At 42.6% G+C, this 14,227-nt stretch overlaps 1 protein-coding gene across 1 annotated transcript; it reads left to right on the top strand.

Annotated features, from left to right (window-relative positions):
* The first annotated feature begins 988 nt into the window (after positions 1–988).
* Positions 989–12,501, top strand: malsu1 (mitochondrial assembly of ribosomal large subunit 1). Its single transcript, XM_061945651.2, has 4 exons — positions 989–1,360; positions 11,834–12,009; positions 12,093–12,174; positions 12,256–12,501. Exons 1-4 carry the CDS (start codon positions 994–996, stop codon positions 12,411–12,413), a joined length of 783 nt encoding a protein of 260 aa, XP_061801635.2. The 5' UTR covers positions 989–993; the 3' UTR covers positions 12,414–12,501.
* Positions 12,502–14,227: the final 1,726 nt, after the last annotated feature.

Below are 14,227 nucleotides of genomic sequence, written 5' to 3'. Positions count from 1 at the left end.
ACACTTTACCCACCTGCTCCCAGTGCCACCCACACTGGTTTAAATGTAACTTAGATATTGGGTTTCACTATGTAAAGCGCTTTGAGTCACTAGAGAAAAGCGCTATATAATTCACTTCACACTTCACTATAATTCACTTCAATTTATTTGAATAAAGAATTATGGGGAAAATTTGTGTTTAAAAATGCAGTATTTAAATTTCAGTGTATAAAACATTTAGTGTAAAAAAAAATGAAATGTGTAAAAATTCAGTACTCAAATATTTGTTGCTTCAAGACTCACGGTAAATTAAAACTGAAGCTAACGATCCTCTCAGAAAAGCCAATGAGGAGCTTCAGTCTTAATTTATATTTAAATATATATGTGTATATATATATATAAACACTTTTTCAACAAAACATAATTTTTGTACACACAAATTGTGCTCACGGACAAGCGGTAAAAAATGGATGGATGGATGGAAATTGTCATAATTTGATGTAAAAAACTAAATCAGTTTACACAAAAACACCAACAAAAATCAGTTACACAAATTGAGACACAAATGAACCTCCATACAGAGCACATAAAGACTAAACCATTCTTATCTTTGCCAAGCAGTGAGGAAAACAGAAAATATGCAAAGTCTACCTACAGATATTTTCATTTGTGATATAAGACCAACTGACGTGCTGTACCTCCCTTTATACCTATATTTATTTTAGAAGCAACACAATTTTGGGGGCATGTTTTGTACATTATAAATTGTTATAGTACAACAGTAGTGTGTGTGTGTGTGTGTGTGTGTGTATATATATATATATATATATATATATATATATATATATATATATATATATATATATATATATATATATATATATATATTTATTTCAGTTTCGGTCATTATCAGAACCTAATCGCTAGGAGGCGATATGCATCTGCGTGCGCATCTACTGTGTCACTCATCAAACGAAGAAGAAATTAGAGCCAATAACAATCTTAGACGCTTTTATGCTTCCGGTTTCCAGACCTTGGCGTTGCTCGTTGAAGGTGTCGTCCACCGAATTGTATTTATTCATAATAATGAACATTTTTACACGCATAAACGCACTATTATGTCAAAGTAGAGTATTACTAGAACACACTAGTGTCTTAGCCAGAGTATGTTCTGGCCATAAAGTTCTTGACCGACATGTTAGTACTAATTTAGCCTCACGTCCGCTAATGCATCGCACATCCGTTTGTCATATTTTGAGCAAAATATGTTTTTCGGACGTCGACGTCGGGAGAAGCAACTCGACGACGAGCACTGATGTTATCCCAGATGACTCACGGAAGCCGGAGAGCGACTTTAATGACAACCGTCACCTGAGCCAAAGTAAGTTAAACCAGTTTTATTAGATTACATCAAGTGGAAGAAGGCAATATGATCGTGATAGCAAAATCATGTCAATTTGTGTGCTAGACAGTGAAGCAGCTTCGCAAATAATCATTCTGTGGGTGTGGATAAATCATGCAAATTGCTGTGTTAATAACAAAGTCATTTTTCCAAATTTCATATTTTCATTAATTGCAAAGTTTTCTGAAGCAAGTAAGGCTTTTTGTGCAATTCATATTTTGTGTGTTAAAGAGTTCAAATCTCCTATTTGACTTGAATTGAATTACGTGAAACTGTAATGCACAAAATTAACCGCTAGATTTCGCCACTACTAAACGCCATACGTAGAATATAATCGAATACAATGAATTTTAGTCCCGCATTGTGCATAATCACACATACTTGCCAACCCTGAGACCTCCGAATTCGGGAGATGGGGGATGGGGGCGTGGTTAAGAGGGGAGGAGTATATTTACAGCTAGAATTCACCAAAAGTCAAGTATTTCATATATATATATATATATATATATATATATATATATATATATGTATATATATATATATATATATATATATATATATATATATATATATATGTATGTATGTATGTATGTATGTATGTATGTATATATATATATATATCAGTGACGTGCGGTGAGGTTGATGGCTGGTGAGGCACGTGTACTGACTTCATCACAGTCAGATTTACAAACATATGAACCCTAAAGAGTATCTTATTCACCATTTGATTGGCAGCAGTTAACGGGTTATGTTTAAAAGCTCATGCCAGCATTTTTCCCTGCTTGGCACTCAGCATCAAGGGTTGGAATTGGGGGTTATTAAATCACCAAAAATTATTCCCGGGCGCGGCACCGCTGCTGCCCACTGCTCCCCTCACCTCCCAGGGGGTGATCAAGGGGATGGGTCAAATGCAGAGGACAAATTTCATTACACCTAGTGTGTGTGTGACAATCATTGGTACTTTAACTTAACTTTAACTTTACACATACAAACTGTAGCACACAAAAAAGCACGTTTAATTAAAAAAAACGTTATTATGGTCTTACCTTTACTTATAAAATAAGTCCATGAGCCGCTGTTGTGCTGGATTAATGCACACCCTGACGAGAGTGTTATATCAACTAAAGCTCTCACTTAAACTTTCCACGTGCAAGATTGAATCTATTTAAAAAAGTGTAACCGAGGGTTTATAAATGTCGCCTATACTGTATGAAACTACAAAATAACAAACACGGAGGCTCCAGTTTACACGAGGACCACTTTATTTACCTTCTTTCAAAAACTTCCGCTCAATTCCAATGTGTCATCACTTCCGCTCTTAGCGCCTTCAAAATAAGAGCTCAAGGCATATACTGTATAACAGCGCATAACAGGAACTTAACATCACAAAGAGGAAAGCCCATAAAAATAGGTTACAAAAGTTATTTAATAAGAAGCAAAAAAGTGCAAAAACAATAATGTTCGTGTTGGAGGAGTTGTGAATTAGGTACACCTGCAGTCTGCAGGTGTACCTAATGTTGTGGCCTGCAGTCATTCACAACTCCTCCAACACGAACATTATTGTTTTTGCACTTTTTGGCTTCTTATGAAATAACTTTTTTAAATAGATTCAATCTTGCACGTGGAAAGTTTAAGTGTGGGCTTTAGTTGATATAACACTCCCGTCAGGGGTTGCCGTGCATTCTACGGCGGGCGTGCAGGAGGCGAGCCTCAGCCAGTGCGTCTTTTGCAGCCGTTTTATGATCGCTCAGCACAAGAAATACTTTACACACATACAGTTGTTGACAAAATACACTGTACATTATATACCTCAGCTAACTAAACTATGGAAATGTATAATATAATTCATATAGCAATACGGTCTCACTGCACAGCAGGCCAGCAGTTAGCCGAGTCCGCAATCCATGTTGAGGCACAAATGAGTGACGTGCCTCAACTGGCTGCTGTTCACCGCACCGTCCCTTCTCAGTATTTGAACGGCAAATGTGAAAATTCAGCGATTTTAAATAAAAATAATCTAAAACGGGTGAAGTTAAATGGAAAATAACTTTATAGTATAATCACTGGATACATATAACAATTTAATAAAAAAAAAAAAATTTCCTCACCTGCCTCTAGTGACTGCACGTCACTGATATATATATATATATATATATATATATATATATATATATATATATATATATATATATATATATATATAGTAGCCCGGGCGTTTATTTCACAAAATCGATTTTGGAGACAGGCGTTTAAAAGAAGCAGGCGATTATTTGCACAAGGCTTTTATTTATTTTTGCACCAGCCTGCACCAGGCCATTATTTGGTTACAATGGTTACTGTCCAGTATTTTTTTTTCGTACAAAAAAACTTTAAATGTAAAAGTTATTGTAAACATACAAACAAAAAAACAAGAGATCAACATGAGGTAGGCTATCAAAAGACAAGAGATCAACAAGGCCTCAACATGGCACTAGTGCAACAATTGTCAAATAGAATACCAATACTAAAAATAAATAAACTTTTTAAATAAAGCAGCCTACCGGGAAAAATACAATTATGGTACCAAGTACTCAAGTATAAAACCATCCATCCATCCATCCATCTTCTTCCGCTTATCCGAGGTCGGGTCGCGGGGGCAGCAGCTTAAGCAGGGAAGCCCAGACTTCCCTCTCCCCAGCCACTTCGTCCAGCTCCTCCCGGGGGATCCCAAGGCGTTCCCAGGCCAGCCGGGAGAGATAGTCTTCCCAGCGTGTCCTGGGTCTTCCCCGTGGCCTCCTACCGGTCGGACGTGCCCGAAACACCTTCCTAGGGAGGCGTTCGGGTGGCATCCTGACCAGATGCCCGAACCACCTCATCTGGCTCCTCTCGATGTGGAGGAGCAGCGGCTTTACTTTGAGCTCCCCCCGAATGACAGAGCTTCTCACCCTATCTCTAAGGGAGAGCCCCGCCACTCGGCTGAGGAAACTCATTTCGGCCGCTTGTACCCGTGATCTTGTCCTTTCGGTCATGACCCAAAGCTCATGACCATAGGTGAGGATGGGAACGTAGATCGACCGGTAAATCGAGAGCTTTGCCTTCCGGCTCAACTCCTTCTTCACTACAACGGATCGATACAGTGTCCGCATTACTGAAGACGCCGCACCGATCCGCCTGTCGATCTCACGATCCACTCTTCCCCCACTCGTGAACAAGACTCCGAGGTACTTGAACTCCTCCACTTGGGGCAAGATCTCCTCCCCAACCCGGAGATGGCACTCCACCCTTTTCCGGGAGAGAACCATGGACTCGGACTTGGAGGTGCTGATTCCCATCCCAGTCGCTTCACACTCTGCTGCGAACCGATCCAGTGAGAGCTGAAGATCTTGGCCGGAGGAAGCCATCAGGACCACATCATCTGCAAATAGCAGAGACCTAATCCTGCAGCCACCAAACCAGATACCCTCTACGCCCTGACTGCGTCTAGAAATTCTGTCCATAAAGGTTATGAACAGAATCGGTGACAAAGGGCAGCTTTGGCGGAGTCCAACCCTCACTGGAAACGTGTCCGACTTACTGCCGGCAATGCGGACCAAGCTCTGACACTGATTATACAGGGAGCGAACTGCCACAATAAGACAGTCCGTTACCCCATACTCTCTGAGCACTCCCCACAGGACTTCCCGGGGTACACGGTCGAATGCCTTCTCCAAGTCCACAAAGCACATGTAGACTGGTTGGGCAAACTCCCATGCACCCTCAAGGACCCTGCCAAGAGTATAGAGCTGGTCCACAGTTCCACGACCAGGACGAAAACCACACTGTTCCTCCTGAATCCGAGGTTCGACTATCCGGCGTAGCCTCCTCTCCAGTACACCTGAATAGACCTTACCGGGAAGGCTGAGGAGTGTGATCCCACGATAGTTGGAACACACCCTCCGGTTCCCCTTCTTAAAGAGAGGAACCACCACCCCGGTCTGCCAATCCAGAGGTACCGCCCCCGATGTCCACGCGATGTTGCAGAGTCTTGTCAACCAAGACAGCCCCACAACATCCAGAGCCTTAAGGAACTCCGGGCGGATCTCATCCACCCCTGGGGCCTTGCCACCGAGGAGCTTTTTAACTACCTCGGCAACCTCAGCCCCAGAAATAGGAGAGCCCACCTCAGATTCCACAGGCCCTGCTTCCTCATAGGAAGGCGTGCTGGTAGGATTGAGGAGGTCTTCGAAGTATTCTCTCCACCGATCCACAACATCCGCAGTCGAGGTCAGCAGAGCACCATCCCCACCATACACGGTGTTGACACTGCACTGCTTCCCCTTCCTGAGGCGGCGGATGGTGGTCCAGAATTGCTTCGAAGCCGTCCGGAAGTCGTTTTCCATGGCTTCCCCGAACTCCTCCCATGTCCGAGTTTTTGCCTCTGCGACCGCTGAAGTCGCAGACCGCTTGGCCTGTCGGTACCTGTCCGCTGCCTCAGGAGTCCTATGAGCCAAAAGAACCCGATAGGACTCCTTCTTCAGCTTGACGGCATCCCTCACCGCCGGTGTCCACCAACGGGTTCTAGGATTACCGCCACGACAAGCACCAACTACCTTGCGGCCACAGCTCCAATCAGCCGCCTCGACAATAGAGGCGCGGAACATGGTCCATTCGGACTCAATGTCCAGCACCTCCCTCGTGACATGTTCAAAGTCGTTCCGGAGGTGGGAATTGAAACTCTCTCTGACAGGAGACTGCCAGACGTTCCCAGCAAACCCTCACAATGCGTTTGGGCCTGCCAGGTCTGTCCGGCATCCTCCCCCACCATCGCAGCCAACTCACCACCAGGTGGTGATCGGTAGAAAGCTCCGCCCCTCTCTTCACCCGAGTGTCCAAAACACGAGGCCGCAAATCCGATGACACAACTACAAAGTCGATCATGGAACTGCGGCCTAGGGTGTCCTGGTGCCAAGTGCACATATGGACACCCTTATGTTTGAACATGGTGTTCGTTATGGACAATCTGTGTCGGGCACGAAAGTCCAATAACAAAACACCGCTCGGGTTCAGATCCGGGCAGCCATTCTTCCCAAACACGCCTCTCCAGGTTTCACTGTCGTTGCCAACATGAGCATTGAAGTCCCCCAGTAGCACGAGGGAATCACCCGGGGGAGCACTCTCAAGTACTCCCTCGAGTGAATCCAAAAAGGGTGGGTACTCTGAACTGCGGTTTGGCGCGTAAGCGCAAACCACAGTCAGGACCCGTTCCCCCACCCGAAGGCGGAGGGAAGCTAACCTCTTGTCCACCGGGTTGAACTCCAACGTACAGGCTCTGAGCCGGGGGGAAACAAGAATTGCCACCCCAGCCCGTCACCTCTCACTGCCGGCAACGCCAGAGTGGAAGAGAGTCCAGCCCCTCTCGAGAGAACTGGTTCCAGAGCCCTTGCTGTGCGTCGAAGTGAGTCCGACTATATCTAGCCGGAACTTCTCCACCTCACGCACTAGCTTAGGCTCCTTCCCCCCCCAGCGAGGTGACGTTCCACGTCCCAAGAGCTAGCTTCTGTAGCCGAGGATCGGACCGCCAAGTGCCCTGCCTTCGGCTGCCGCCCAGCTCACATCGCACCCGACCTCTATGACCCCTGCTATGGGTGGTGAGCCCATTGGAGGGGGGACCCACGTTGCCTCTTCGGGCTGTGCCCAGCCGGGCCCCATGGGGACAGGCCCGGCCACCAGGCGCTCGCCATCGTGCCCCACCTCCGGGCCTGGCTCCAGAGGGGGGCCCCGGTGACCCGCGTCCGGGCGAGGGAAATCTGGGTCTTTGTTTTTTATTATTCATGGAGGTCTTCGAGACATTAGGACATGAGCGGTTATTTGCCCAAAGGTGTTTTGGTAATTTACGGTATATATATATATATATAATTTATTTTTTTATATATATATATATATATTTCATTTTTTATATATATATATAAATAAAATAAATACTTGAATTTCAGTGTTCATTTATTTACACATATACACACACATAACACTCATCTACTCATTGGCTATTTGGACAGAGGCGGTTATTAGGAAGAGGTGGTTAATTCACAAAATGGGGTCAGTATAAAACCCACCATCAAAACAGAACAATAATACTGTCACTTAAATAAAATAAAGGCTACAGTACTCAAAGTTTTAAATAAAGCAGCATACAGGAAAAATAAAAGTATGGTACCAAGTACTCTATAAAGCCATCAAAACAATAATACTGCAGCGAACGCAACCCCAGTAGCATTTTAATCCAAATTATGCAAATAACAGCCCATGGGCGGCTATTTGGACAGAGGCGGTTATTAGGAAGAGGTGGTTAATTCACAAAATGGGGTCAGACCCCGGGCGGCTATTAGGACATGAGCGGTTATTTGCCCAAAGGTGTTTTGGTAATTTACGGTATATATATATATATATATATATATATATATATATATATATATATATATATAATTTCATTTTTTATATATATATATATATATATATATATATATATATATATATTTATTTCATTTTTTATATATATATATATATATAAATAAAATAAATACTTGAATTTCAGTGTTCATTTATTTACACATATACACACACATAACACTCATCTACTCATTGGCTATTTGGACAGAGGCGGTTATTAGGAAGAGGTGGTTAATTCACAAAATGGGGTCAGACCCCGGGCGGCTATTAGGACATGAGCGGTTATTTGCCCAAAGGTGTTTTGGTAATTTACGGTATATATATATATATATATATATATATATATATATATATATATATATATATATATATATATATATATATATATATGTATATTTCATTTTTTATATATATATATATAAATAAAATAAATACTTGAATTTCAGTGTTCATTTATTTACACATATACACACACATAACACTCATCTACTCATTGTTGCACTTGAAAGTGCAATGCTTTGCAGCCAGAAGCACAGCCTTATATACTACATACATACTAAATACACAGTAATGAAAACACAGTTGTTATACTAACTGTACTGTGCTTGCTGCTTACTTAATAAAAAAAACAACAACACTTACCTTTCACTATTTGAGTAGCCTTTGTTCTGCCATTTGCGTACTGGCGAGCGATCTCTGAATCCGGGAACATATCCTTCACGGATTTGTTGAAGACATCCGCAAATGAGAATGGGATGTTGCTTCCAGCTATCAGCGTAGACATCTTTGTCTCGGCATAAGTTACACCATTGGGTCTCCATTTAGCGAGGTGGCCCATTATACTGGGCTGGGACCGGTGCTGCGCTGCCGACACTTTGTGCTTCGTTGTCCGTTCAAGACTGAGTATATCCGTTCGGCCACCGTGTTCAATGGAGAAGTCTGTTCTACAAAATTTACAGGCAACATACCCCTTCCCCTTCGAACTGTCCTGGATAAATTGAAATTCTTGTTTCCATTCGTTTTGGAACTTACAAGCGTATTTCTTCATCTGACTCGTCGTCGGCGTCGCCATTGCTGTATCTTCCTCGTCCGCATGGAGCTGGAGGGGGCGTAGCCTCCAGCTCCGGCTGAAAATCGGGAGAAAATTTGTCCTGGGAGGTTTTCGGGAGAGGCGCTGAAATTCGGGAGTCTCCCGGGAAAATCGTGAGGGTTGGCAAGTATGACAATCACGTTTCACAGACGCCAAGTGGACAGTAGCAGTACAAAAGAATCAGTATCAAGTATGAATACCTTGCATGATTAAATCAGACAACGGTACATTATGAAATAAATACTATACATAGCAGCAGAATTGTATGTAAAAACTACAAATGCACACACCAACTGGTAAGGGTGTCCTGATCCGGTATTGATATCGGGTTTCGGTCCGATTTCATCAATAAAAACACAATTGGATGATTTCGGCTTGCATCTAAAAACTCTGATACAAGCAGTCATGCAGCATGTTTACTTGTGCAAACTTGAATGGCCAGTTAACATCTAAATGTCCTCCAATAAGCACTCAAGTTGAGTCTTTTCTTGCAATTTATTCAAGTCATCTACAAAAGATAAACATGGTAGTAGGGCTGGGCGATATGGCCTTTTTTTAATATCGCGATACACAATATATATGTGGATATTTTCCCTTAGCCTTGAATGAACACTTGATGCATATAATCACAGCTGTATGATGATTCTATGTGTCTACATTAAAACATTCTTCTTCATACTGCATTAATATATGCTACTTTAAAACTTTCATGCAGAGAAGGAAATCACAAGTAAAAGAATCACTATTTTTTTCGTACGGTGTTGATCTGGAAATGTTTGCCTCGGCATTTTGATGGTGTGGGCGTGTGGCACCGAATGGAGATGTTGACATGCAGAGTAAGCACTCTTCATTCTCTAGCAGGGGACTTTTCAAATGATGCTACATATTAGCAGTAATGCTTCTTTTTATAGCAACGCTTTTGCTCCACACTTGACAAATTACGGTTGTCTGTTCGACATATTCCCATTGGACCCCGACTTAAACAAGTTGAAAAACTTATTCGGGTGTTACCATTTAGTGGTCAATTGTACGGAATATGTACTTCACTGTGCAATCTACTAATAAAAGTTTCAATCAATCAATCAATCAATCAATTCCCACTTGAAGCCAAACCACCGCCAGACGATGGCGAGAGGCGTCGGTTTCAGATGCTTATACAGACAACTGACAACACTTTTCTTTCTTTGAAACAAACGTCTCGTTCGTGTTAGCATTAGCCATGTTTTGCTAAGTGTGTGAAACGCTGCTAAGGAAGTAAGGGGGCAGGCAGAAGCTAAGGAAGCTCGTGTGGGCAAAAATATGCCAGAGCAGGAGAAGAAAAAACATAGCTTTTATAATTTTTTTAATCATCTGCAACAAATTTATCAATTTTATTGATAAAGTCAATCTATTGCCCAGGCTTATCGTATCAGATTTATATTGATATTGGCCAATAGTCAAGGCTCCAATATCGGTATTGTATCGGAGGGGGAAAAGTTGTGTCAGGACACCCCTACCAACTGACTAACGATAGAGTATCTCACAAAAGTACATAAATCCATCACATTTCATTGCTTCACAACATCACAGTAGATGATGGAATTCATCCAATATTTCGATTAATTGCATCTCCCCAGTGCCGGCGGCACTCAACAACAATGGCTGTATTGACTCATTTTTAGTCGATTGTAACTATATATACAGTGGAACCTCGGTTTTCGATTTGCTAGATTTTCGGTTTACAATGTTTTAGATTGCGCCAAATATGCCTCTGTGTGCAAACCATGTCTCTAAGTACCAACGCTTCACTCATTTATTTTGGTGTCCTGCTGGCATCCATTTAGTTTTTGCCGACTTCGTACCAAGATTTTAATTGTGAAGAGAACAGACTTTTCTGAAAAAAGACGCCAAAGAAAACTTCTTTCACAGCGGAGGAGAAGACAACCTTTCGTTCAGTGGCGCTTCTTCCAACACACACATACAGACTCTTGTGAGCCAAAGGAGCAGCTCACAAGAGGACCTTTGCCGATGTTAGTGTACTGTAAGTGGATTTTACTTTGAACAAATGTTTATTATTGTAGCAATATAGTTGTTAAAGATTTTTGTAATTTCTGATCGTTTGTGAGGGCACCAAAGGGACTTCTGTCTGTCTGTCTGTCTGTCTGTCTGTGTCTGTGTCTGTGTGTGTGTGTGTGTGTGTGTGTGTGTGTGTGTGTGTGTGTGTGTGTGTGTGTGTGTGTGTGTGTGTGTGTGTGTGTGTGTGGTAGAGCAGCGCATACAGGACAGTTCAGTTTGTCGTTTTTTTGGCATGTTAATAAAGAGACAGTTGATTCATGTTTGTTTGATAAACAGTGCTGTATAGTACTTTATGTTGCGTGTACTAACTTTTACTAAAATAGGGACGCTTGTAAAAGCTAGAACTCATTATTCATATTTACATTTTATATATATATATATTTACCTACTCAGTGGCCTAGTGGTTAGAGTGTCCGCCCTGAGATCGGTAGGTTGTGAGTTCAAACCCCGGCCGAGTCATACCAAAGACTATAAAAATGGGACCCATTACCTCCCTGCTTGGCACTCAGCATCAAGGGTTGGAATTGGGGGTTAAATCACCAAAAATGATTCCCGGGCGCGGCCACCACTGCTGCTCACTGCTCCCCTCACCTCCCAGGGGGTGATCAAGGGTGATGGGTCAAATGCAGAGAATAATTTCGCCACACCTAGTATGTGTGCGACAATCATTGGTACTTTAACTTTTAACATTGTTTCTTATGGAGAAATTTGCTTCACTATACACACTTTTTAATTTACGACCCCGTTCAAGAACCAATTAAGTTTGTAAATGGAGGTTCCACTGTAAATATTTAAACAGTAATCTACTTGTGTATTATAATTTATGTAGGAATTCAGCAAATGTCTTATTTGAAAAAATAGCCACTGGTGCGGTCTTAAGTACATTTGTTTTTCATCTCCAGGGCCGACCAAGACTTTCACCCTGGATGTTTTGGTGTCTCTGCTGCGCCAGGAGAACGCAGAAGAAATCTGTGTGATTAAAATACCAGAGCACATCAAATACGCCCAGTACTTCATCGTGGTGAGCGGCGTATCACCCAGACACCTCCGCGCTATGGCCCTTTATGCCGTCAAAGTGGTAAGTGACCTGCAATTGTGTCCCCTTGACACCTGCAAACCTGTGCTCTTTATCTTTAACACGCTTCTTCTTCTTTTTTTCAGTACAAATTCCTGAAGGAAGATTACCAATTTCACGTGAAGATTGAAGGAAAGGCTGCGGAAGATTGGCTGTGTATCGACTTTGGTATGTAAAACATTGAGTTCCAAGCATGAAGTCGATTATTTCCAGTGTGGCACAAATAAATGATGTCAGTCCATCCTGCAGGGAATATGGTCGTCCACTTCATGCTTCCGGAGACAAGAGACGTGTATGAACTGGAGAAACTGTGGACTCTGCGCTCCTACGACGAACAACTGAGGAGAATGCCTGATGAGAAGCTTCCAGAAGATTTTATATTTGATCTTGGAGACGATAAATTATAAGCATAACTTCTTGCATGTATATTTGTCTTTCACTTTGCCATGGGAACTTTGTCAAATCATGTTTAAAATAAAGTGATATTTTCTTAAAGTGAGTTCAGCTCAAATCTGTCTATTTACCAAACAGTACAACCCTTTTCTCAGAGGACAATACTATAGAAATTAAACTTAAATATACCTTAGAGTAGCCAGTGTACAGCAGTACAGCTTTACTACCCACTGAAAATGACATAACACTAATTTGGTTGTGTCTAAAACGCTGTCAACACGCGTGAGTAGCAAGATAATTGTGTCTTGCCCACAGTCAAGGTGGTAGTGTCATGTGCTAGGGCTGTATGAGACCTGCCAGCAGTGGGGAGCAGTGGTTCATTGAGGACCACATATAATGTAACAGCAGGTAACACAAATGAGTACCAGTATACACGTGTCTTAGTGGTTCCGGCGTCATTTGCTTATTCTGCATGAGTGCTGCCGGCACTGGAGAGCTATGTTTAATTGACCACATTTTCTTTGACAGCTGTTAAGTTATCCGTACCAATATACATGTGTCTTGGTAGTGGCAGCATCATTGTCTAACTTTGCATGAGTGCTGCCGGAACTGAAGAACTATGGTTCATTGAAGACCACATTTCCTTTGACAGCTGTTAAGTTATAAGGACCAATCAACATGTGTCTTGGTAGTGGGAGCATCATTGTCTGACTTTGCACGAATCCTGCCGGAACTGAAGAACTATGGTTCATTGAGGACCACATTTACTGTGACGGCGGGCAACACAAATTAGTACCAGTATACATGTGTCTTGGTGGTGGCAGCATCATTGTCTGAGTGCATGAGTGCTGACGACACTGGGGAGTTGTGGTTCATTGAGGACCACATTTTCTTTGACAGCTGTTAAATTATAAGTACCAATCAACATGTGTCTTGGTAGTGGGAGCATCATTGTCTGAATTTGCACAAATCCTGCCGGAACAGAAAAAATGTGGTTCATTTAAGCTCACATTTACTGTGAAAGCTGGCAAGTTGTGAGTACCAAGATACACGAGTCTTGGTGGTGGCAGCGACATTGAGTCTGCATGATTGCTACCGGCACTGGGGAACTATGCTCCATTGAGGATTACATAATATGACAGCAGGTAACACAAATGATTATCATGCGAGTGTCTTGGTGGTGGCAGCGTCATTTGCTTATTCTGCACGAGTGCTGCCGGCACCGGAGGGATATGGTTAATTGAGGACCACATTTTCTTTGACAGCTGTTAAGTTATCCGTACCAATATACATGTGTCTTGGTAGTGGCAGCATCATTGTCTAACTTTGCATGAGTGCTGCCGGCACTGGAGAGCTGTGGTTCATTGAGGACCACATTTACTGTGACGGCGGGCAACACAAATTAGTACCAGTATACATATGTCTTGGTGGTGGCAGCATCATTGTCTGAGTGCTTACGACACTGGGGAGTTGTGGTTCATTGAGGATAACATATAATGTGACAGCAGATAACACAAATGATCACCAGTATGCAAGTGTCTTGGTAGTGGTAGCATCATTGTCTTACTCTGCATGAGTGCTTCCGGCACTCGGGAGATGTGGACCATATTTACTCTGACTGCGGGCAACACAAATTAGTACCAGTATACATGTGTCTTGGTGGTGGCAGCATCATTGTCTGAGTGCATGAGTGCTGCCGACACTGGAGACTTGTGGCTCATTGAGGACCACATTTACTGTGATGGCGGGCAACAAAAATTAGTACCAGTATACATGTGTCTTGGTGGTGGCAGCAACATTGTCTGAGTGCATGAGTGCTGCCGGTACT

The sequence above is a fragment of the Nerophis lumbriciformis genome, linkage group LG04 (assembly GCF_033978685.3).
Source record: "Nerophis lumbriciformis linkage group LG04, RoL_Nlum_v2.1, whole genome shotgun sequence".
Lineage (NCBI taxonomy): Eukaryota > Metazoa > Chordata > Actinopteri > Syngnathiformes > Syngnathidae > Nerophis > Nerophis lumbriciformis.
The sequence above is the reverse complement of the archived record's forward strand: the minus strand, read 5'-3'. Positions and strand labels throughout refer to the sequence as shown.